The sequence below is a fragment of the Passer montanus genome, unplaced genomic scaffold (genome assembly GCF_014805655.1).
Source record: "Passer montanus isolate IOZ18808 unplaced genomic scaffold, ASM1480565v1 scaffold3, whole genome shotgun sequence".
NCBI lineage: Eukaryota > Metazoa > Chordata > Aves > Passeriformes > Passeridae > Passer > Passer montanus.
Window position 1 is genome coordinate 7004399 of NW_024367707.1, and position 25198 is coordinate 7029596.

Below are 25198 nucleotides of genomic sequence, written 5' to 3' on the forward strand. Positions count from 1 at the left end.
TCTGCTGCTCTAGGATGAGCCTGCTTTAGCAAGGAGGTTGAACCAGATGTCCCTTCCAATCTGACCTGCTCTATTATCTGCCTTTATCAACCAAAACATGTGGGAAAAGTTTTGGGTCTTGTAAGCCAGTTCGGTTTACATTATCTCCTAAATTTAACTATATGATAACAAAAGTTAAATTAATTTACTTGGAAATTTTTGAAAATGCAGTAAAATTTGCTTCTACTGTCCTCAGCTGCAGCTTCTCAACTTCTGGGGAGACCCCTCAGTTAGGAGAGAGATCTGTTCTCATGTTTGTCAGAACAGTAATAAAAGGTAGAACAAAAGTATTTGTTCTTGGCTGAAAAGGTAGCAATTTGTGTCATAAACACAGAATATCTTCAGCCCTGAAGGAGGACTGCATGTCTCAAAACAGGTTCCCATGTGACTTAACATGTCAGCTATAAAAATAAAAGCACAACTTCATCATCTGAACAGGGAAAAAATATTCCCTTAGTAAAAAGTAAATCTTCCCTAGACATTTCAAAGCAACAACCTTCAAGGTTCAAGTCCTTCTCTAGTTCATTACACGTTTTACAACAAAACAAACCTTGTCAACAAAACACTGATTTCTTGGAATATGACGGTGTGTCAAGATGTTTTACAAACACACATCAATCCTTGACAAACTTTCTTTGAGAAAGGGACTCTGGGAATCTGTCAAACTCTGTCTCACCCGAGTGTGGAAGGTGAATCAGGAATGTGGACTACCTGGTCCCACAGCTCTGATGCAATCTTAACATGTAGACATCTGGGAGGCCAAGATATTTTTTATTTCAATTCATACATAATCTGCAGCTCTGAGAATCAGGCAACAGAATACCCACAACTGTATTGTTTCTATAAGGCAGGGACAGCAAGTAAGAATTGGGAAAAGGGAATATAAAAGGGAATGAATGGCTGTGTGATGATCCAGTGCCAATTCTAGAAGCCATAAAAGCTACTGCAGCAAAAAAGAGAAAGATCACTTCAATTTCACAGGACTTGCTGCTGATGGATGTCAAATGAAATGAATGAATCAATTAATCTTTTCAGTCCAATTTGACTAAAAATTTCATTTTTCAAGAAAATACAGGGATTAATTTTTTTCAAATAGGAGTAAAAACTGATTTGAAGTGTGGTGTTTCTTGCAAAAATGGAAATTGAAAATTTGGCACAGTGTAATCTTTACTCTTAAAAAATTCCTGATAACAATAAAAATTTTGTTTAAGAAGCACAACATTAATTGCCTTAGGGCTAGACATATTTTAGAAGGTACATTTTATATCATTCACATATGACAGAACTAATTTTGAAGCAAACCCCTCAATTCATTTGTCTTCAACTCAGCTGCAGTGAGCTGTCTCTTTAAATCTTTAGCAACACACAGCCAGCTTAGAAATTAAACACACTCTGGAAACATAGGGGCTTACTAAAAATACGCTAATTTAACCCCTAATGGAAAGAAATCATTTATTTGAATACCTTGTTTGTCATCTTTCTTTCCATCTTGTAATAGGGCAGAGTTATCAGGTACCTCTTCAGCTGATGACTTCTAAAGATAGAAGATTTGTTAATTACACTGATTGTTACAGCTTGTACCTTTCCACAGCCAAATATTTAAGAATACAGATCGACACAAATAATGGTGACATTTGCTCTTGTACCACAATTTCTTTGTTAGATAAAGAAGAATTGAGGACCTACAGAAAGACACTATAACTACTTTTCAAGGTACAGCAGTCCCACACTGGAAATTAGTTAAAGAAGCACTTCAACAGTGAACAGCTGAAGGAGGTAAGGACTGTATGTAACAGAGACCTCTCCCAACAGAGCCATATGTAACACCTGGTAAGGAGAGATGAAAGCTTCTCCAGCCTCCATGAGAAAAGTCTCTCTAACCAAAACTCCAGCTGTACTGCAGAGCCTGATGGTTATACTTTAAAGGCTCCTGGCTGACGTGGCTGATCCTTTAACTACTCTTTTCTTTCAACATGCAGTCATAGAGATGTAAAAAACAATTTCATTAGCAAGTCTGTTGGAGGCCCATTCAGGCCTTGACAGCATAACAGAGAATTTTTCCCCAGTTGTATTCCTTGATTTTCTGTTATTTCAGCAGCAACTTATAGGCATGTTCTTGGAGCTTCTGCTGGAATAAATTCTACCTCACTTATCTGTAAGAACAAGAATACACTCTGCAAGCAAATATTCAAGCAAATATCAGAAACCCTAAACTTCTCTAAATATTAAGTGATGCTGGTTTTTCCCAGGGAGTACGGAAAAGGTTTTACCTGAAAACGTCCTGAAATAAATTTGGCCTAAACAAATGAATTGAGAAACCTAGATTTCATAGACATTTTTAAAAGACCACAAAAATCTCAAGTCAGTTCAGAAAGGAAAACTCCACAGTAAAGGTCAGTGAGATTTGTTTTATAAAGTTTCTGAGGAATGGGATACCCTAGTACTTCTGAGAAAGCAACACAGCAAAAATATGGCTTGAGGACTCTGAAAATGTATGAACAAAACATTTTACACCCATAGCTAGCCCTGACACTCAAGTGAAGAACATGAGACCACAGATCTAACTCAATGCATGCTTTAATTGACAGAATGACTTCCAGAGATTTCAATGAACTGTGAGCATGACATTTCTGAGAGAGCCCAGAGGAACCCCAGCCAGTCATTTTATGCATGCTTTAACTCCAGGATTTTGGCAGTGAGAAAACTTGCAGAAAAGAACCAAAGGCGAGTGGGAGGCAAAAACTTGAGGAAAAAAAACGAACTGTGAAGACAAAACTTCCTTGGTAAACAGAAGGCAGTCACCCGTGTCACTCCCAAGCATAATATCAGCAGCCTTGGTGTGTTTTTCAAGTTTAACAGAGCCTAACATGCAGGTGACGTGTCTCCTGACATTATTTTCTTTATGAATGCATTCAGGAACTACTTCTATTTTACTGCAGTATTGTAATTCAGCAGTCACAGTAAAAACAGGCATCTGAAATGAAATTAAATAGCCTGAATGGACAATAAGTGGAAATTTAAAAAGACATGAAGGTAATGCATAACAGATTGCATTGACAATATAATATTTTTAATGTAGTGATCAAGTATCTAAAGTATAATTCCTCCCCTAGCCAAGATACAAATGAAATTGCAATAGTGAATTGCTGCACTTCCCACTGAGGGAGATGAATGGAAGATGAATTACTGACCTTCCAAATTATCTTCATTCAGTGTATTAATTCTGAATATAAAAACATAAATTGAACAAAAAAATCAAGTGAAAAATAATTTTCAAATCACTTTTGTGGAGATTTTAAAGTCCATTAATCTTGGACGATGTAAACTGAAACCTTTAAATTATGTATATGAAAGATACATAATCATTTATTTGTTTGCATTTCAAATATAATTTAACTCTATATTATATCCGTATCTTCTTTTGTATTCTATGTTGCAAGCCACCCAAAATAAGGTCATAAGCAAGGGATTAGGTGATTCTGGTAAAGGATCTGCCCATGCTGCCAACATGCCTGCACCCTGCACTACCAGATCTGCAGTGCTGCTTCCCAAGCCCAGCGTGACTGCTGTGCTTTGGCCAAGGATGAGGTTGCTGTAGGATGAGCAACACCTCCCAGGGATACAACATGTATTTTAACAGTTCCAGAAGATACACTGAGTGCTCAATGTGCTGGCTGCAGCATTGTCCAAAGTGAACACTGTACTCCATAGAAGCTTAGGAGATTCTGTTTGGTGGTACCACTGCCAAGATGGATTTGATGAGGGAGCAGCTGGGTTCTGACCCAGGGACTCCCCAGAGCAAGGCACTGGGAGGAAATAGCTGGAGAACAGCCTTGCTGAGCTGCCATGACATACCATTATTTTTAAACTTGGAAGAGTGTCAGAAGGGCCAGTTCCTGCAGTCAGTCTGCCACTTGATTTACTACCTTAACACTAAACCTTTAAATCCCACGGCACATATATTGAGAGTTGCAATATGCAGGCACAACTCAGTGGCCATGATTAGTTCAGCTCTACAGGGTCTTTAAAAGTTTGGGATTTTAACCTCAGTGTTAAACTCTTCTCCTTAATTCAGTTTTGCTTGCAGAAGACTTCACAGTATCATACAATGGCTGGGTTTGGAAGGGACCTCTGGAGATCTAGTCCAAAGGCCTTGTTCCATCCAAATAAACCTACTGTGTTCACCTGTGAGCCTCTCACTGCAAGAAAGGACATTGGCATATGTTCATACAAGGGCAATGAAGCTGGTGGAGGGTCCAGAGAACAGAAGGAGTGCCTGAGGGAGCTGGAGTTGCTTATCCTGGAGAAAAGGATGCTCAGGGATGACCTTATTGCTCTCTACAACCATCTGAAAGAAGGCAGTGCTGGGCTAACAATTGGAATTGATAATCTGGGAAGTCTTTTCCAAACTATATGATTTTACGATCCTAGGTCTGTGTTGAAGCCTCATATTTTCAACCAATTCAGACTGAGCAGATACTTCACCTGAGCACGGCCCACGTGCCCCACTGCCCCTCCTGCAGCAGCTCTGCAGGACACCAGCAGGTAGAGCTCATTTCTCTGAGGATTCCAGCATCTCACAAGTCCCTCAGTGACTACTGTGAACTCTGTTATGTGGGAGTATCTCTTGAAAAGCCTGTCAGCCCTTTCCATACACAGAAAAAATGGCTGAGCTGGGGGTTTGACATGGCATAATAGAGACTTAGAGACTCCTAAAGTCCTCTTAGAGACTCCCAGTCCTGCTGCTCACATAGCACAGTCTCGTGAAGCTGGGGCAGCCCCCTCCCCTCTGCAAGGTAAGGACCCAGCTGACACCTTCTCACCTCTGCCCGACTGAGGTCCCGAGTCTGCTGACTGCTTGGCAGCGGCTCAGAGTAAGAGTCAAACAGCGCACAGTCACGCACGGGCTTCAAACAAGCTGCAGGGAAAAGAAAAGAAAAAAGTAAAAATAACCCAAGCCAACAAAAAGCCAACCCAAAGCCAAACACAGAGACACACCAAGTCTTTGGTTACATACTTTTTAGAAACCTGTTCTAGCATAATTTTGCTCTTCATTTCTACATCACAGACCTAATGCATAAGACATGGATGACACACACCATGAAGAAAATCTTTCTGTCTTGCATCTTAAGTAAATCAGTGTCATTAAAGGGACAGCTTGTATAATTTTTGTTGTAGAAATAATGGTGAAATTTGGAAGAAATGTTTTCTTCTCCCAGTCCAGTATCAACTATCTTATAGTTTATATCTTATTCTCTTAGCAATGTTAAAGGTACCTACCTTCAGCTGCAATTTTGACTTCTTGAGTATTGAAAAGTATAGCAGAATCTACATTATAGTAGAATCTACATTACTCTAAAATTGAAGGCCAGCAAATGCAAAGCACTAAACACAGTGGATGCTGTAGTAGACACCACCTTCAACTAAACAACATTGAAAGCATAGGGGAAAAAACAAAAAGGAAAAAAATCACATCTAACTTCTCAAAGGAATATTCACAACAAGCTAATTTCTAGGCTCAAGCTCAGGTCCTTCTGCTGGTATCACTCTGGGATTAGCTCCTCTGAGATAAATCTGTCTTATGAGCTGGAAAACATCTTTTTTTAAAGATCAATATAGTAAAAGGCAGAACAACCACATTTCTAGGTTTTGGCTAGCATTTATTTTATCTCAATAAATTAAGCTCTTGGAAATCTGTCTTAATTTACAGTACAGTGGGTTACACACAGGGCAAATAGCTTTTGAGATTTTGCAAATTAGTTTTAATAAAAAGTTTCCAGAAATAAGGTGGTGGGTCAAATTGTCAACGGAGCTGTGCCAGGATAGCATTTGGACCAGTTATGCTTGTAGTTTACGGTACAAGCCATAAAACTAGCAAGATTAATGCATTCTTAAATGCTTTTTGCTCCAAGTAGTTTTATTTGAAGCTTTAACAGCATTCTTATCAGATGCAAATACTTCAATTGAACCAAATTATGCCTCATTCTGAAACTAATGCAGCGACCTAACGAAAAACTGTATTCTTCTTTGGAGTCCTAAGCAGCCAAAAAATTTGAAAAAAAAAGTCTAAATTTCACAGAAATCAAATTATGAAAACATGAATACACAAGATTTCTCTTGAAAATTGCTTCTGACATTTTAGGTAACTGTATGAGGAACTTACACACTTGTCAGTGCTCTGATTTCAGAAGTAATACAACCAGGGCTTTATGCTTTTCTGTGATTCACAGTTTCACAGTGTGTTGAGATGTTCTGCTTTTCAGTAATGCAAGTCTTTCAAAAGACATATTTATGAATCCCGACCAGGTAGCAGAATGAGCACGAGATATTTTCAGACCCTTAGATTAACCAGAATTAGTTCATTAGCCGAGGTATTTAAAGGACCCACAAGAAACAATTAGTCCTTTCATCTCTTCCATGTAGATTTGCTTGAAATGCTTGGTCTCATGCAATAGCATGAAACAATAATCATCTAAGAAAATGGTAGAACTAAGTGCTGAAATGGACAAATAGGGAAAAAAAGGACTCCCAGGGAACACCTGCAGCTTACCATGCTATCTCTCCCATTGACAAAGTGATTCCCTGCTACTAGAGATAGTTATTTGCATTGCAGTTTTACCCAAAAAGGTTCAATGTGAAGACACATCAAAAAGAACCTGCATGGATGAGTTTACAAGCCAATTTATCATGACACCAGGCATGAAAGTAGTGAACAAAGTGGTGGTCCTGGAGGGAAAAGGGAAGTCATAATTATGACAGGGGAACGTAATCAGAGAGACTAAAAGTGATGAAGATGTGGAAGTGCCTGTTTTCCAGCTTATTGCATTGGATATGAATCTAATGGATTACAGGGAACATGACTCCATCAGAAATTATTTCCCAAATCTGATACGGGGTCAACATTTAATTTTCCTAACTGCAGCTTGATTTGCTCTTTTCCTGGCTTTTAATGTATTCAGTGTCATCAAATTTAATGGAGATTTTATTAGGTCTTAAATATTATCCCTTAGCACTGTAATTATCATCTGTGATTAATCCTCCTTGCCCTCGAGAGTCATGCACATTTTTAGATGTAACAGTATATATTTCAACATTCATTTATAATTAAAAGAGACGTAACTGAAGAGAACAAATGAAAGGGCAGGTCTTTCACTGCACATTGTTACTGAAGTATGTTATATTTTGGATTAATTCATCCTTGTGCTACACAAATTGTTGTAATCCTCCTGTCATTAATGCAAGCCACCCACAGAAGTACCTGTGGATTACGTAAAATAAATTACAAAAAAAATTCAACCTTTGATATAATCAGTATCTCCATCTAGAAAAATACACTAGCCTTATTAAGTTCTAATGCAGTCCAGTATGATTTTTAACAAATCTTCAAGATATAGATACTTTAAGGAAAAATCATCAAAAAAATTAAAAGCTATATGATAGACTCACAGAATGGTTTGAACTGGGAGAGATTTTAAAGATTACCTAGTTCCAACCTCCCTTACCTTCCACTAGACCAGGTGGCTCCAGGCCTTGTCCAACCTGGCCTTGAACTCTTTCAGGGGTGGAACATCCACAGCTGCTCTGGGCAACCTGTTCCAGTGACTCACTGCCCTCAGAGTAAACAAACTCTTCCTAAAATCTAACATAAACCTGTCCTCTTTCAGTTTAAAGCCACTGCTGGATTCCCTTTGCTTTACAGGTATTCAGCTGCCTCTTTATCTGTCCTCACACCTGAAGCACAACAGAGCAAAGGGGCAGACGTTAAGAGGCAGGTAACTGTTCCATTCTGCATCCCTATCTCTGCTTTGATATATTACTTCTTCAGCAATCACTTCATAAGTACAATTAAAAACACATGCCTTAAATGCAGCTGGAGAGTCATTACACAGCACAGAAGCCCATTCCAGGATGGAAGGTGAACCTGTCTTACACACATGTTGGATTTCTGAGCTGGCTGCAGGGACATGACTTGCCACAGGAGCTTTACCTGCTTGAAGGTACTCGGGCAGCAGTGTCTCTGGCAGTGTCTCAGGCAGCTGGTAACCATTCTTCCTCGCAACCACAAGGTGGAAAGCGGCACAAAACTCCGGGAGTGTCAGTGCCCCATCACAATCCACATCACTCAGCTCCCTGTGGATAAAAACAGGCACACGTTTTCCAAGGTGTTACCTCAGGGAAACATATGTGTGCCATCACATGGGAGACAAAAATGCAACTCTGAGAAGGGGTATTTTAACACAAGACAAGCATCTCTGTCATGTACACTTGATCCTGACTTGCACATTTGTCTTGGGAAGATGAAGCTAGCTGATTTTATAAAACTGACTTGCCACTTTTTTCTTTTTCAGTAAAATACATTTCCTTAATGCATCATGCCACTGAATGTGATGGTATGGGTATAGTAGAACGTGAAATATATAATTTATACTTATAGAATCATAGGGAGTTAGAAGAGCCTTCAAAGATAATTCCAACTAATTCCATTAGATAAGTCCAGGTCCAATTCCAACTCCCCTGCCATGGGCAGGGAACCTTCCACTAGATCAGGTTATTCAAAACCCCAACCAGCCTGGCCATAAACACTTCCAGGGATGGGAAGTCCACAACCTCTCTAGGCAATCTGTTCTAAGGCCTCATGACCCTAACAGTAAAGAAGTCCTTTCTAATATCTAATCTAAACCTGCCGTCCTTTAGCTTACATCCATTTCCCCTTGTCCTATCACTACATGCCCTTATGAAAAGTCCCTCTCCAGCTCTCCTGTGGACCCTGCTAGGTACTGGAAAGCTGTAGAAGATCTCCCAGACCCATTTCTTCAGGCTGAATAGCCCCAAGTCTCTCAGCCTGTTTTCCCGGGAGGGGTGCTCCAGCTCTGTGATCAACATAGTGGACCTTCTCTGGACTTGTTCCAACTGCTCCATGTTTTTCTCATGCTGGGGAGCCCAGAGCTGGATGCAGCACTCCAGATGGGGTCCTTGCCAGGGCAGAGGTGCAGAATCCCTTCCCTCGCTCTGCTGCTCACACCTCTTGTGATGCAGTCCAGGATGTAGGTGGCCATCTGAGCAGCAATTAACTGCACATTGTTCCAAGGGTGGAATTAACCTCCCAATATTAGGAAGCACTTTGGCTAATTCACACAGGATCTTAAAACAGTTCAAGCAGACAAAGTTAAATATGGGCTTTAGCAATGGTTACGTAGCACCACTGACTAACCTTTAAAGAAGAGCAAAATTAATGCTCTTGACAAGTTTAAATATTGTTGTTGACTTCTTACTAAGTGGGTCTCTCTAATTCTAGTATACTTCACAAACACTGAAGTCAAACTTCAGAAACTCAAGAATTCAATTTTATAAATTGACTCTTTTCAAAAATTGAGTAATATTTTATCTTGGGCACATGGTCTGAAATAAACACATAATTTCTTACTCTTTGAAAGTAACAAACATTTCTCAAACTATTGAGGTTATAGTGACAAGGACTGAAAAATCCCATGTGTTTAACACAGCAATACAACCTGATAAATCACATTGCCACAAAATTAAAGCATCTACTAGAAAGGAATACTTTTCCTGAAATTCTGCACAGAGAACTTGTGTCAGCAACAGAAATAAAATCTGATTTGCTAACATATTAGGTTAATCCATTCTTTTTAAGTAATCTTAAATTTAAATTCCAATATTCACTTCCCCAGCACTATGTTCCTTCAGTTGGGTATTTTTTTTTATTTTCACAACTGACAATCCGCTTTGAAAAGATTCCAGACATATCCTTTGACCCTGACAGATGTTTAGGCTCTTGCAAGCTTTTCTTCTCATCTCTCTTCATAAAAGCATATATAAAAACAAAATCACTATCAGCATTTCTGATCCATGTTTAAAACTGTTTGTTCCTCCTATCAGATATGCAATGATGACAACAAATTACAAAGCACCATGTTGTTGATGAAAATATAATAGAATCCTTGTCAAATTTTATCACGTACAGTTCCATCCACAATTGTTTCACAATAAGCTCATTAAAAGTAAGAGCACTGGTTCATTAGAAAAGCACTAATGAATTATGTAGTTGTTTAATTAGGCCTCCTCTGACAGAACAGAGACAAAAACATAAAACCAACAACACATCTAAAACATTCCAGAGGTGCTTCTCCTCTGTGTCATTTCATGAAAAATGCCAGTTCTTTGAGCTAATAATGCTGCTTACAATACACTTCAGAAGAGCTCTCATCTACATTGGGGTTCAAACCTTCCCAGTCCTGCTGAGTAGGTGAACATCTCTCCAGAAAACAAGTGTGTCAGGAAGACCAATGACCACCCTGCTGCTTGGGCCTCAAAGTGATTCTGGACATAAGAGCAATAATTATATTTGAACACACTTTTAAAATTTAACAAGAACTCTTGAATTAAGCATCTTTTCTACAAAAGTGTGATAGGCATCCCCAAAAATATTACACTACTCACCAGATGTGAGAAAGTTCCGGGATGGGCAGCTTTGATTTTGTGAAGAAATTCTTTGCTACGGAACCTGTTGGGAAAGCATGCCTCATCAACCACTGGAAATCAATTCTCCAAATTCTTCCCTTTTGCCAGGTCTGCCATGCCAGAAGCAGGCAGTTAATTTATGTCCAAGAGTTGCTCAGATTAATTGGATGCTACTGTAGATGCTGGACCATTTGTCTCCTTCTGAGTAAATGACAGAGAAAGCCAGACAGAGCTGTTGACCTCATTTCTCCATTCCCTCCATATGGGAAAAATAAAGGGAAAACTACTTTAGCACTAGTAACTCTAACCTGCATAACAAGTATGTCACCAATGATGAAATAACAGACACAAACAGCCCTGCTTCACCCAGAAGTCATGTGCACAGTAGTATGGTGCTTTGACATCTGCACTGCTCTCCCAGTGTGCTGTTTCAACCATGACTTTTCCCTGCAGTGAAAATTTTACAGAGAGGAAAAAAAAAAAAGAAAATAAAAAAGAAACTGCAGAAGATTCAGCTAGCACACAGCTCCTGTCCTACTGCAGGCATCCTCATTCACCCTACCATAGCAGCCCTTCTCATACTTCTAGTTAACAAAGACACTTCACCATCTCACATGCACAGGCTGTCAGGGGTACCCCAGAAGCCCTTCCTGGGTACAGGCTTACAGATCATAAGGAAAAAAACCACAGACTTCTGGGACAATAATCCTCTTCCCCTTGGGCAACCAGTGGGGAAAGAATCAACCCTGAACAATGATTTGTTCTTTGAAGCAAACTGCATGAAGGAGACTTAACTGAGATGAACTGCTGCAGCAATAATTTCAGTTAGCAGCAAGTAATTTCTTTAAACTTTTGGTTGGATCAAAGCCTCCTGAACCCCAGTGACACAGCAGGGCTCATTACAACTACCTCAGTTTAAAACCTGTGACATATTCCTTGCCAGACCAACTATCTGTACATGGTTGTCTTCTCTCACAAGCAGCCTGGACCTTCTATTCAGGATGGAAATCTGAGTATGATCAGAGCCATCTCAGTATGCTCTTAACAATACTTCTATCATGTACGTGCTCTCAATTAGGATTGTTTCTGGATTACCTAGAGGTCAAAATCTCAGTCCCCCAGAACCATAAATCCTCAGGCTTGACCACCCAGGGCAGTTAACTGCATGCTTCACTGTCATCACATGGACACTGCCACAGTTCTGCTGGAGAAGCCAGCACAACCCTCAGGGGGTTTTAAACTCAATATACACTGCAGGTGTGATCCACAAATACAGCACATCAAATGCAGAGAGCTCATTTTAATTTTTATCAAATTGCCAACACTTCTCCCTTAGATGTAATTATTTTTCTAAAATCAGGATATTTAGGAGAAAATGTAAGGGCCACAATATTGATTTGAATAGGCTGCCTTTAAAAAGAAAACATAACCAACTCTTACAAATACGCTGCCAGAGACAAAAAAGCATTTATTTACTTAACACTTTTCACCTCCCAGCCTGGTCCCCCTACTCAGTGTGCACAGTGTTTGGGAGGAATCACCTGAAATGAAGGCGCTGAGGTCGGGCTGCAGGGACCTGAACTGGTTAATGTAGTAATCTCGCTGCTCCTCCGTTATCCTCCAAGGGTCATCCGAGTACTGGGTGCTGCTCTCCTGCTGCTCCCGCTCCACTGAAAGAGACTGAAGGGAGGGACACTGGCACCAGCCACAGGGAAGGCACCACAAGGGCACTGGGAACCTCAAGAAACCAGACTCACACTTTTCCATGTAGCACAGACAAATTTTCAGAAGACAAGAAGCAGAAATGGTCACACTGATGACCATCCCACTACTTACCTGTGAAAACTGAGGCTATTATTAGGTATCTTTGCCCCCGCAATTAAAGGAAGCTTTACATGACCAGCGGTCAAAGGAAATCTGGCTACTGCTGACCACTAAAAGTCTAAATCATATTTTATTGCCTCTAGATTTGTTTTGGGGGTCCTTTTATTCTGCCACGCATTACAGCCCCGAACTGCACACTGCACACCTGAAATGGATGGAACCAGTAAAGGCCCTAAAGCTGCATTTATGCAGGTTTGTGCATGAAAATGTATCTTCGCTATGAAACTACATATTTAATCTAGGAATGGTGCTTTAACCATGGAAATATCCCACTTCTGGACCCTCTGCTCACCCCAGTAACTCAGCACTCATTATGCTAAGTCAGGGAGACACAAAAGCCCCTGGAGACCCCCTCCAACTTCTATCACTTCCCAAGGTTTAAGCAAAAATCTACCTTTGGGTAAAGGAATATCCTGGAGGAGAAGGGTATTCAATTCAATTATTTCTTTGCTCTGCCTTTGGTGTCTGATTAACTTTTTTAAGGGAGGCCTGTAACTTTTGCAGGCTGGATGGAGGTATCTACAAGAGGGCTGCCAGTACAGCTGGTGTCTTTGTTAAAATGGAATAAATGAGTATTCAATATTTAAGCCTACATAAAAGCGAAGGCAAGAATGAACAACAATCAGCTGTGAAACCCTTTCTGTGACATACCTGTCTATTTCCCAAGAATCAAATGCAAAACACCAGTTCTGAAATACATCAAAAGATCCCTGAAACAGGCAACATCATAAAGCTGTAAATTAATTTTAATTTCAAAGTGCTACACAAATGCACCTAATTTCATTTCAAGTTAGCACAAATTATGTGACACTACCTGTAGATCTCTTTTGGAGGCTCAGGTGACATTTTATTGTGGGTGTGAGGTGCTAAGCACTAAGGAAAAGGTAGAGTCTCTGAGTCTTTCTTATTTAGGAGAATCTCTCACTTAAGAGAGCTTTGCCCTTCCTTAGGGCAAACTAATTGTTTGCATAATAAATGCACAGCAGGCACACTGGAACACAGGAAAGATCTGCTTTTACAACCAGCAGGAAAATATAAGACCCATTTTCAAAAAACAAACAAATGCCCAGAAATTAATATGTTCTGTTTAAGGTGCAATTTAACCAACTGGGGTGAAAAACCAAAATATGCAGAATGTTAGTCATAAATACTGTGCATGTGTCACAGATAGCAACCTAAATCAAGAAGGAATCTCTGTGAAATCTCATGTGCTTTCAATGAAAATGTTACATGTCACTTACCTTTAATGATTTAATTAATTTGATTGTTTATTGTAATTTCTCCATCCCATCAGCTTTTTCCTCATATACGAAAAAAACCACACTTCAATTTCTAGTCTAAAAACACCATGAAGAACACTTTTCACTTTCAAAGTGAGAATTTTCTGCCTTTTAAAAGAATTTCTCTATTGTTTTGTTACTAATACTACTGAAGAAAAATATGCAATTCATTACCCGGTTAGGAGTTGAACAGGTGAGTGCAGATTTGGCTCCATAATTCCCTGAAGATGGTCCATCTTGCTGGTGAGTAGAGTGTCTGACTTCATAAGGAGCTACAACAGACATTTAAATTAAATATATAAATGTCAGGATAATAAAAAAATGCTGCTAAAGGAAATAATTAAATACCACAAGACAATGAATGTAGCTTGTGAACATTGTATCTGAACATCAAAGTCCATCTGGTCAAGCACCTACCAAGTGAACCCGGTATCACAGTACCAAAGTCCATTTTGTCTTATGCAATAAATTTCCAGCCACATACCTGTCTTTCCCACTGCACCATTCTTCTTCAGACATCACTGAGACACTGTCACTTATATACTGCTAGACAACAGAATCACTGTTCATCATGTTTAAATATACATTTATACAGCCTGTCCATGCATTTATACATTTTATATACTTATAGCCACATTTAGCACAAGAACTATTTTAAGTAAGAAGAAATAATTCATTTGGTCTATAAAAAATATGCTTTGGCAATGCTATCAAATAGCAAACCATTACTTCTCTATATACTCTTCCTCTCCCCTAATTTCTGTTGAAAATCAGAATACACGACTCACCACTTTGTGCTATTCGGGGAAAAGTTAGTCAAGAAAAGTAACAATTTATTCTTCTTTTGCTAAAATAAGTCACTTAGGCTCCACTGCAGCAAATATAGTAAGCAGTGACACAACATATTTAGGAACTATGTTTTAAAAATAGGGCAAGCATGCAAACAAAAAGGCAAGTCACTTGCAAACCCTTACACAGCTGAGAACTGCTACCAGCCTATTTAAAATTTACCATTACAAAGTCTACATTAGATAGTCAGAACCTTAAAGAAGTCCAAGAAATCTTAAAACTTTTGATTTCAGGAAGAGCTTAAAAATTATGTACCTATCCCCCTTGTTTTCCTAAGGGGTCTTATCCTGTATTGTTATCTATTTTTATTCCTGTACAAGTCACTGCTAATTTCAGATTTTAAAAAAAAATAAGGAAGGTGAAAGGTGAGAAACCTTTTCAACTCAATATACACTGCAGCTGTGATCCAGAAATACAGCACATCAAATGCAGAGAGCTCATTTTAATTGGGGAGATTTAAGGGGAAGGAATATTTAAACATAAAGCCTCACGGCTATATGCTTGCTAGCATGAAAAACTTTCAGAGCTATAAAATGTACACAGTCATGGTTGCAGTGCAGAGGCCTGCCCCTGAAGACACCCTGTCCAGTTTCAGGGTGAGATCTGCAGTACAGCCCAGCCAGCCCTGGGCAGGGGCACAAGCACCTCCTCCACATGCCTACACACAGCTGCCCTTTGGAGTGCTCTTCAGGAAACTGGAAAGGTCTTGATCTTAAAGGCCAGGAAGAACCAGCAGGTCTTGCATTAAGCCTGGCATTTGGTACAGCATGAGTCATAAAATGTTAACTGCTCACTGCCATTGAGAATATATTTGACTGAAGTATCCCTAGTGGGATTAAAATAGGAGCGAGTCGTTTTCTGGGAAAATTGCTTTCTGAAAAATAGCCATTGTTCTGCACCCCTAAGATGATATTATCTTAGAAATTTCAGCAGTTAAATAATTAATTTTGCAAGATGTTGGCAGCTGGACTGGATGTTGCCTGGTCACTTCACATTGCTGCTGAGTCCAGGAGAAATTCCACAGAAGTTACATTTGCAACCAAATTCAGAAGGAAAAAAACCCCAACACCCAAAATATTCCCTCATAGCACTGACAGATCTGGGACAGGGTGCTGAAAAGAGCAGAGCACTCAACAGGCACACAGTCAGGCAGTCCTGATGGACACCCCCTGCCCAGCTCTCCACATCATGAGCTCTCTGCCACTCTTCTTCACTGGGGCAGAACATGCATTGTACCAGAAAGCAACTGCACTGGTGTGCTTCTTTCAGAATTAATCCCACCTCTGAACAAGCTGCAGTTTACCTACACAGCAGGGAATGCCTGTGACTCAGTACTGGTACAATTTTCAGGTGGAGGCCATTTTATAGTGTCAGACACATTCTTATCACAGCTGTACTGAGTTTCAACATGTTGAATAGCTCTTTTGTCACTCATTTGTAAATAAGGACAAAAGGTGAAGGACTAGCATGCTTCAATCTTCAGTCACTGCAAACACACTAAGGTAAATCAGGAGGGATGATGGTATAAACCAATGCCTCCTATTGCCACCAACTTGGTCACCACATGTTGCAATTACAAGAGCACAAGTGCTGTACAATTAAGAGGACTGTACAGTCATAGTTAAACTGGCTTCTGTCCCATTAGCCTCTTATTAAAATCTGAATGTTTTCCCACCTACTCTAATGGCACCAAAATGAGAGACAGGATAATCTATGCAGTGCCTAGTTTTGGTCTGAATTGCTGAAGTTACACTGTGGGACTGCTTCTACATTCTCATCCTATTATTATTTCTGTTACAAAACCAGAGATGATATTATCCATTCCTGCAAAGGATGGTTCAATTCCCAGCTGAAAATTAATATGTGTCTACTGAAATCAGGAGCAGGCTTTTCTTGTCCTCTAATGAAACCAAACCATCATGCACTCTGACAATACTTGCAGGCTCTCTGCCACTGGGGTATATTGCAGAGCCTTGTCAGAGGTTAGGTATTAGCATTTGTGAGCAGTCAGACATAAATCTAATTTAATAGAAAGTGAATAGGAAGACAAGATTGAACAGTCAAAATATATCGATCAAATAATTTTTCAAAACATGAGTCTAATTGAATTTTAAAATCATTACGCTGATTGTCACTAGCATTTAGAATTTGGATACTTCCAATAAGGGGGAAAAAAAAAGAAATAATATTTGAATACAATGTGCATTGCCATTTTTATCCTACCTCCATGCTGCTGTTCCAGCCCACTTCTTGTTTTGCCATACCCATAACTTAGGGGTATTCTCTGGTAAGTAGATGGAGAAGCAGGAGGTGAGCAAATTGGAGACATCGGAGGAGACCTGGGTTCCTATTTGAAAAACACACCAACACAAAACACAATTCTAAGAGAAAATTGTAAGAAACAACTAAGTAATGCTGCAAAGTGGTCCAAGTGCATACAATATGATGGACAAAAAAGAAAAAAAAACACTGCAGCATCCTCAGGCCCTTTATTTCCAAGAAATTGCTTAAAATGGACAGGCAGGATTTGGTACTGAGCCATTGAGTGATAAAGCTATAACAAAAAATATATAACAAAGTATATACAGTGCTATAACAAGCTTTACAATGGTCAGCTCAATGTATTTTACTTCCAAAGATGCCTGAAGTAGTATATGTAGAAGGCTCAATGTGAGTGGATAGCTTTGATTTTGCAGTGCAAGTGCATTCTTTGTGGGAGATAATTTTTCATATTAAAAAAAATACAAAAAACTAAAACACATCTCTGGATCAGTATTTTAAACACTGTGTATCACTGGGTAACTCTCCTAAAGCTTCCTCTTTTCTTTGATTTACTGAGATTGCTTGAGAAAAGGATGTAAGCCTGAAAGGTTTTACTGAATAAAGAGGAAAATACAACACAACACAGATAATCCAGATGGAGCCAGGGGTTTGAGGGCAGTGTTCTGCTTGGGTGTCAGCACACAGAGGACAGGCATACATGCTCTTCTTCCTGATCCTATTATTCCACCTGTGTATCTTGTCATCAGCTCACTCCTGCTGGCTGACCTCGGGCTGGGAACGCTGTTACTGATGCCAGCACACCCCATGATAAACGTGGGCACGTGTTTTGGGAAGATAAAAGTGCTGCCACCAGGCACTTACAACATGACCTGATACAGTACCAGAGGAGAAGGTGTCAAGCCTGGGGACAATTATGCTAATCAGTTTTTATGAAAATTATGCAGCACTGTGAAGCTTCTTGTATCTGAAAAGTGCTCTCTACACTCCTAAATACAGGTAGTATGAATGTCCCTTGGATGCTTCATTAAACTGGCAGCTCAGAACAACAGATGCTGGGACAATGTTTCACTTGGGAAAAAAGAAAAGCAGCTGTCTTCCGGACATCTCCTTGGGGAGATAAAAATGAAAGAAAACTTGGGGTCCTTACCCCACCCAAAAAGAGTGGCTCATGACTGAACACCTTCAATTGAGTATTTCTAGAGTGACTAATGACCATTAGTTCATTACCATACTGGCCAAGGGAAATCACTCACTTTCCTGCTCTCTTTCACAGACAGATTTCTATTTGCTGCTTCTCCCACTTCCTTTCCAAGAAACAGTACTGGATTAAGTAGCAGGAAAACACTGAAAGAACTTACACAGAGTACCACAGGGCTAACAGCTTTATACAAGCTCATATAGAAAATTTTCTTCAGGGAAGTAACTGGGATGCATCAAAACCAGAACACAGGCATGATGGGGATTATTTGTACATCAGGAGCTCATCTCCTGTCTAGTGGTGGAAAATTGAGTAAGCCCCTGTGAGTGTAATCATTTACAGGACTGGACCTAAAAGGAGAATGCATAATGACATGTTGGCCTGAAGGAGACTATTACCTGTTTGTCCCCTTCATCTGTTCTTTTGTAGGAATTTTTTTCCAAAGTTGCATGTGGAACCTGAAATTTAACTCCATGGAATTCTGCTGGAGTCCCGTAACGTACTTCAGTGTCATTTTTCAACGCCATAAATTGTGGTAGAGGCAATTCTGCATTAAGAGAGAGAAAAATTCAATTGAGACTACAGAACAGAAGAAGTACTTTAAGTAGTATCATCTTGTAAAACCAATGAAAAGTTTATCTATAAAAGACTGCTAGTAATATTTTGTAACATTTTTAAGTATGGGGCTTCTTTGATTATTTTATGTCTTAATAAAAATGTGAATGTTACACAAAGCTACATTCACTAGCTTAACATATAATCTCTCCATGCAAAGAGAAAGAAATAAGCCTTGTGCATGTTATTAAAGCAAGCAGCAATCTCATTTCCTGCCTTCAAAACCTTGCCTGTAATAAAAAGAACAGTTTCCCACAGAAACTGTGGGATGGATAAATTAATCAGCCAAGATCACAGTATCCCCAATGCTGCCATCATAAAAGGAACAAATCAAAAATGCCAGGGTTCAGAGACCACACCAAGGCCTAGAGAGACAGCTGTGTCAAAAGGTCCCATGTTGCATCTGCTGTGCTGAGCAAGAGACTGACACTCTTTCACTCTTTAAGACAATTCCCAATTATTCTGCAGAAACACCATTTATTTTTGTGCACAGTCATCCTAAAAGATCAATACAACTAAAATTAACAGAATGCTCAACACCAAGCAAAGCTATTTGTCCATCATCTCTGTAATCTTTTACACCTACATTTACAACCACAAGAAAATAAATCAATTGGAATTTGGTACACGTTACTTCACTCTAAAGGCGCTCATATATATATTTCCTAAAGAAAATGTAATTAGCACTGGAAGAAGTTTTATTGAAATTTTATTGAAACGGTAATAAGCAGGATATCAACACAAGGACTGCAAGTACCTGTTTTCCTTCAAATTTGTGGATAATTTGCATATGCTGGACTTGTAAAGCATACAGAGTAAATCTCAGTCCAATTTAGTTTATTGGGAGTTTTTTATTGTTTGGGGTTTTTTTTTGTTTTTGTTTGTTTTTTTGTTGTTTTTTCTTTTTAATTAACATCTTTAAAAAGGACAGCAATGCAAGAGAAAGTGCATAAGCCGTTCATAAGGAAAACTGGCAGACAAATCCAGGCCACTCCTCTTCACCCTTGTTCAAACTCCTGCTCCAGCAAGGCACTGAACCAAACTGTGCCAGCTGCATCTGGCCAGGAGCTCTGCACCACGGGAGCTCAGCTCACACAGGTCATCATGTGCTTGCCATTCTGGCCTTCCCTCCCTGGGTTGGGGCAGACCTGGGAACCCTCTCCCTGTGCCTTGCAACGCACATGAATTTGACATTTCGCTGCCCTTATCAGGGAGAGCAGAGCAGAAGCTGTGCTGGGAGCGGGGACCTGATTGCAGAGCTGTGGGCAGGTGCTGCCTTTCCAGCCCTCCCTCTGATCCTGCAGCTGGTTGCATTGCTCCTCTCGTGGGATGGTGCAAGCACGGCCTCAGGGCCACCCAGGATATGGGAGTGAAGGGTTCCAACCTCTTCCAGCTCAAGCACAAAGCTCTGTGTTTTGAAGCCCAAGCCCCGTGTTTTGAGGCCTGAGCCCTGCTGAGGCCCTACTGAAGCAAGAACACTGAGTTCCTTCCAAGCTGCTATCAAGGTTTCACAGCTGAAAGGGACCTGCTTTCTCTCTTCATTGCTTGAGTTAGATAAGACTTTTCAAGAAGCTTTCTTCTCCACCAAAAATGTTACATTTAATATTACTGTCAATTCATTGAGAAGAATAAAGCTGTTTTAAAATACATCTAATACATTTTCACACCTGTTCACAGTAAGCACTATGATTTTATCTTCACTACCCATTTATTTTGGCAGGATTATCTGTGAAAGCAGATGAGTGTTACAACCTGCCCTGCACAGAGGGACTCCCTGACCTGCCCAAGTCCCCCACAATGTGCCTCCACCCAAAGGAGCTATCAGCTCTCACTCTGGACAGCTGTCAAGATTAGAGGCTGAAAGTGAGAGAGAAATGCATCTCCCAACACTCATTATCTGTCATTCCTGCTGCTCCTTTGCAATGCCTTTTCCAGAGGAAAATGTCATATCATATCTCCCATATCTGTAATTCCCTGCAATTTTCCACCACTCACCTGGAGCATGTAGCATTACCTTCCACTCTTTCTCTACTCCTTAAATTTTTCAGAGAAACATAAGAAGAAGTTTACCACCACGGAGAGCTGACAAGCATTAAAGAAAGGGAGAAACAAGTGCATAGCACTGCAAGCAAAATTTGCTACTTACCATTCTTAATGCTCTCAATCCGTACTGGGAACCCTGACTGTGCTGCTGCAATTAACTTCAAAGCAATATAAAATTGAGCAGGACCAAAATAACCCACACGCTTGGCTCCACAAACTTCTGTAATCTGAGAGAGAAGACACACATTGTCAGTTAAATGAATTTCATTCTTCCAGAGGTTAACATTTCCACATAAACAAAGAAAACACTTTAAAACCACAAAATGCTTGCTGTATTTGAAGTTTTCTACTACATGTATTTGTTCCAACTCAGAACATTAGGAGAGATGTTGGTAGTTGGTAGACCAGAGACAGGTTGGTAGTTGCTACACTTTTCAGAAGCACTGCTGGTTAACACTGCTATCCTAAAACAAATTATGGGTTTTTGTACCATGTAAGATTTTAACAGCAGGGGAAATTAAAAGTTCTTAAGTACCCTGTCCAGTAAAACATTTCCACCAGGAAAATTATACTTAATATTAGGCCTAACAACAACAATTCAGATAATCACCATAACTAGAACATAAACACAACAAAAGATCGCAGCACACCACTTGAGCAAACGATTTTTTGCGTGAAAAATTAACATGGTCTTAGCACTGAAGTTTTAAGTTCTATGTATACTTCATTACTTGCTTCACTCTGCCACTTTCATGAAGCAAAGAGCACCATGTTCACACACTCAGACAATGCCTAAACAAACAGCAGGTATCAGCAGGTTTTAAGTACAGGCACCAATTCTCCTATGCCTGGAGCTCCCAGATGGTCACAAACAAACGTCCGACAAGCACTGGGGTTAGAACAAAACTCCATTTGCCCCAGACATAATAGGAAATCTCAAATTGTTTTCCTGAAAATACACCTAGATTAGCAATGTCTACTGGCTGGTGAGGTGCACCATCTGTGACAGTCCTCCATGGGCAAGTGTTGCTTCTGGAAAGCCATGTCTTGGATTGGCTCCCAAGCTACAACAGCCTGGAAGAAAGTATTAAACTGCATACAAGCAAATAGCACAAATGAAAAGTCTATTTTTTTTATTTTTATATGTATATATATATATACACATACATACACAGCGGCAAAATGTGAGGTCAAAAAATTACTGAAAAAAATCAAATGTTTTAGAATGTTAATTCTTACTAATCAAAGACAATTGTTTTCAAGCAAACTCCTCCTCTGGATGTGGCCCCTACTTTGACCAAATGTGCTCTGGCTACTTTCTCTTTCTACAAGTTTCAGACTTGGTCACAAGACACACCAAATAGTTTTTTTCTCCTACTGCTTGATGACAAGGGAGATTGAGTTAATTGAAACTATTTCAATTAACCAGAAGCATTTGTCATTCTCTTTCCTTTACTTTTTTTCTCTGTTATTTCATCCTTTTTTATTCTGCCCTTCCCTCTCACTGGTATTGCTTCTCTATTTTCCAGTGGGAAAGCAAGGCACTTGGGACGTGCCTGAGATGGATGAGTGGGCACACCCTTGGTACCCTTTCTGAGCTCCAAAGCAGGGTTCTCCCCTTGGTCCTGGATGCTCCCAATTCACTCAGTCCCGCTGCCCACACTACCCACTCCTGCACGGTCCTTCCCCAGCCAGCAGCCCTGGCTGTGCCTGGTGCAGTGGTGTGGAGCACAGATGACTGGACTGGACCACAGACACAGAACATGCACAGCAGCTGCACTTCAGACTGCTCCTCATGGGCAAAACCTCCAGGCACGCCAGGATCCGGCAGCTGTGGGGACAATGTTGTTGTGGCAGGTATATGAGAAGCTACCAGCCTGTCCAAGCCACCAGTCACCAGCCTGGGGAGAAGCAGACAGAGAAGGGGCACAGCCAAGCTGAAATTCAACCTGGGTTCACAGCTCTGGTCTGTTATGGGAGATGTTTGTTTAAAACATGCCAGTGCTGAACAGGGCAGTTGGCAAAAGCTGGGCACCCAGCAGCAGCCAGGCTCTCCCACGGAGGCTGTGGGTGCTCAGCTCCTGCCTGACCCATGGCAGTGCCTGGCACGGCTCCTGCTGTGGGGCAGAAATGGCACACAAAGTCCCTGCCTGTGCCTGTGGGGACTTTCCTCCTCTTGGGCTCTTTTCCTGCCATGGCTACACTTCCTGCCCTGCCTATGCCAGCTGACATGGAGCAACATGTCACCATGATCTGTTTTCTCTCGCTGGCTGCTGGAAAAAGGCAATACTGAGCAGCTGGGACTTTCACAGAGATGCTACTACCTTCCAGAGTTCATTTTCCATATATTTTCTATACTTTGAAAAATTAAGGTTGCTGAATGCTGCAAATGCCCTGCTTTAATGTTAATTAATTAATTTTTTATTCTGAACAAGCAGACTAAAAATTTTTATCAAGGACATCTCACACCTCAAAAATACAGTGAAGTTTCTCAAGCACACACTTACATCCAACCAACCAGAAACTGGCTCTCCGTAATTTTACTTTTTGATAACAACAGAAATAAGTTTTGTAGACACAAGCTTCTGTTATTTGTGCAACCAGACTCTGAATTCTTTGTTAATGGTCCAGAGCAAAAGATGGAAGCTGACAGAGTAGTCAAATTTATTACACAATTAATTGTGGGTATTTATATAGATTAACTGCAGCTACAGGCATTTACTCACATCAGGTTCCTTGACCAGTTAAAGGAGAGGGTCTTGGGCTCCTTCCAGACAGCATTTCACACTATCTGCATCAGAACCCTGCTTAGAGGTGCCAACAGAGCAGCCCCTCTCCAGCAACCACAGAAGTTGGTAGCAGATTAGCCTTTATCCTAAAGTAAATCCTCAGAACATGCTGCCTGCCCAAATTTCCACAGCAGCTTAAATTGAACACTGCATTATTTTTTTGTTTCCTGGTTTTACCTTTCACAGGGTCAGTGCACATAGCTTTCTGACGGGCAGATTACACTTAGTGGTATGCAATTCTGAAATTAGGCAAGTTTGTGTGATATATTATTAGGAGTCTTCCAAGGTCCATCCAAGTTAAAAGCACTGCATATGAATGTGGTATGGTAATTTTCCATTTAAATCCTTGAATCTGTTGTCAGTTTGGTCTGTATGCTTTTTAGCAAGCCAGCAAGAAGAGAACTGGTATTTTCTGCTTGTGCACTGCTAAACAGACACACGTATAAATCAAAAAACTTGCATGCCTTGATACTTCAAGGGATTTTAATGCAAAATTACTGACTGTCCATTTATATTATAATTTTTCCTTCAATTCTCCAGAAGAAAACTGTAATCCTCCAGTGATTGCAAAATATTGAAGAAAAGTGTAATGAAGAATGACACTTTTTCAAGTGACATGAAGAATGACATAATTTTTCAAGGTGGTGGGTTACAGATGTTATTTGCCAAATCTAACCTCAGGACAATAAACAGAGTTAGTCCAAAATCACAGAATAGCTGGGGTTGGAAGTGACCTCTGGAGATCCTCGAGTCCAATCTCCCTGCTCAGGACGTCGGGATCACCTAGAGCTGGTTGTACAGGATGGTACACAGGAAGGTTCCAAAAATGCCCAGAGAAGCATGCGCCATTCTCACAGTAAAGAAGTTTTCCTCATTCAGAAGGCACCTCCTGTGTTTTACTTTGGGTCTGTTGCCAGGCCCCACCAAGAAGCCTGACTCCATCCTCTTGACACCTCCCTTCAGATACTTACACAAACATTGATAAAATCCTTTCTCCATATTCCTCAGGCTAAACAGGTCCTGCCTCCTCAGTCCCCTCCTAAGAGATGCTCCAGTCCCCCCGTCATCTTTGGAGCAGTGATGCTTGAACTTTAACCACTTGGACCCATCCAATACCTTCTAGACCTCTAACCCACAGGATTCTTCCAAGTAGATCCTTGAAAAGGCCAAACTTAGCTCTCCTGAAATACAGGGCAGGGACCCTACTTTCTGCCCTGTTTCCTCCACACAGGTTCTTGAATTCCACCATGTCATGGTCACTGCAGCCTTCACATCCCAAACCAGTCCTTCTCTCTTCATTAGCACAAGGTGTAGCACCACACCTCTCCGTGCTGGCTCCTCCACTGCCTGTATCAAAAACTGATCACCAGTGCTCTGCAGGACTCTCCTGGACCGCGTGCCTGGCTGTGTTGTCTTCACAGAGTGGCTGAAGAAGGTGGTGAAGGCTTGTGATCATGAGGGTACCTCCAGCTGTCTGCAGAAGGCTTCATCGACTCCTCCTCCCAACCAGGTGGCCTGCAGCAATATTCCAGTCAAGGAAAATTGCCCTGTTCAATGGTTTGTGAGGCAAGAACACTGCTGAGTAAACAGTGGGTATTCAGCAGGTAGCCTTAACAAACTTGTTCTGCAGAGGAATCACACCATATTCTCTACCAACCACCATAAGAAGGGGAGAAAGAGCAAGATCTATAAGCCTGCACACCTTCTGACAGGTAAGAAGTTTTTCTAGGGTTGCAAAA

General features: G+C 40.5%; 1 protein-coding gene across 1 annotated transcript in view; it reads right to left on the reverse strand.

The window, feature by feature from the left end:
* The window catches only part of REPS2 (RALBP1 associated Eps domain containing 2), a 95347-nt gene that overhangs the window by 39792 nt on the left and 30357 nt on the right, over positions 1-25198 (reverse strand). The window contains exons 3-11 of the mRNA XM_039714400.1: positions 20774-20897; positions 18411-18559; positions 16755-16878; positions 13857-13954; positions 12060-12198; positions 10498-10561; positions 8027-8169; positions 4863-4957; positions 1504-1573 (exon numbers count right to left, since the gene is read on the reverse strand). Coding sequence (XP_039570334.1) covers positions 1504-1573; positions 4863-4957; positions 8027-8169; positions 10498-10561; positions 12060-12198; positions 13857-13954; positions 16755-16878; positions 18411-18559; positions 20774-20897 — 1006 coding nt within the window. The remainder of the gene's footprint in view (positions 1-1503; positions 1574-4862; positions 4958-8026; positions 8170-10497; positions 10562-12059; positions 12199-13856; positions 13955-16754; positions 16879-18410; positions 18560-20773; positions 20898-25198) is intronic.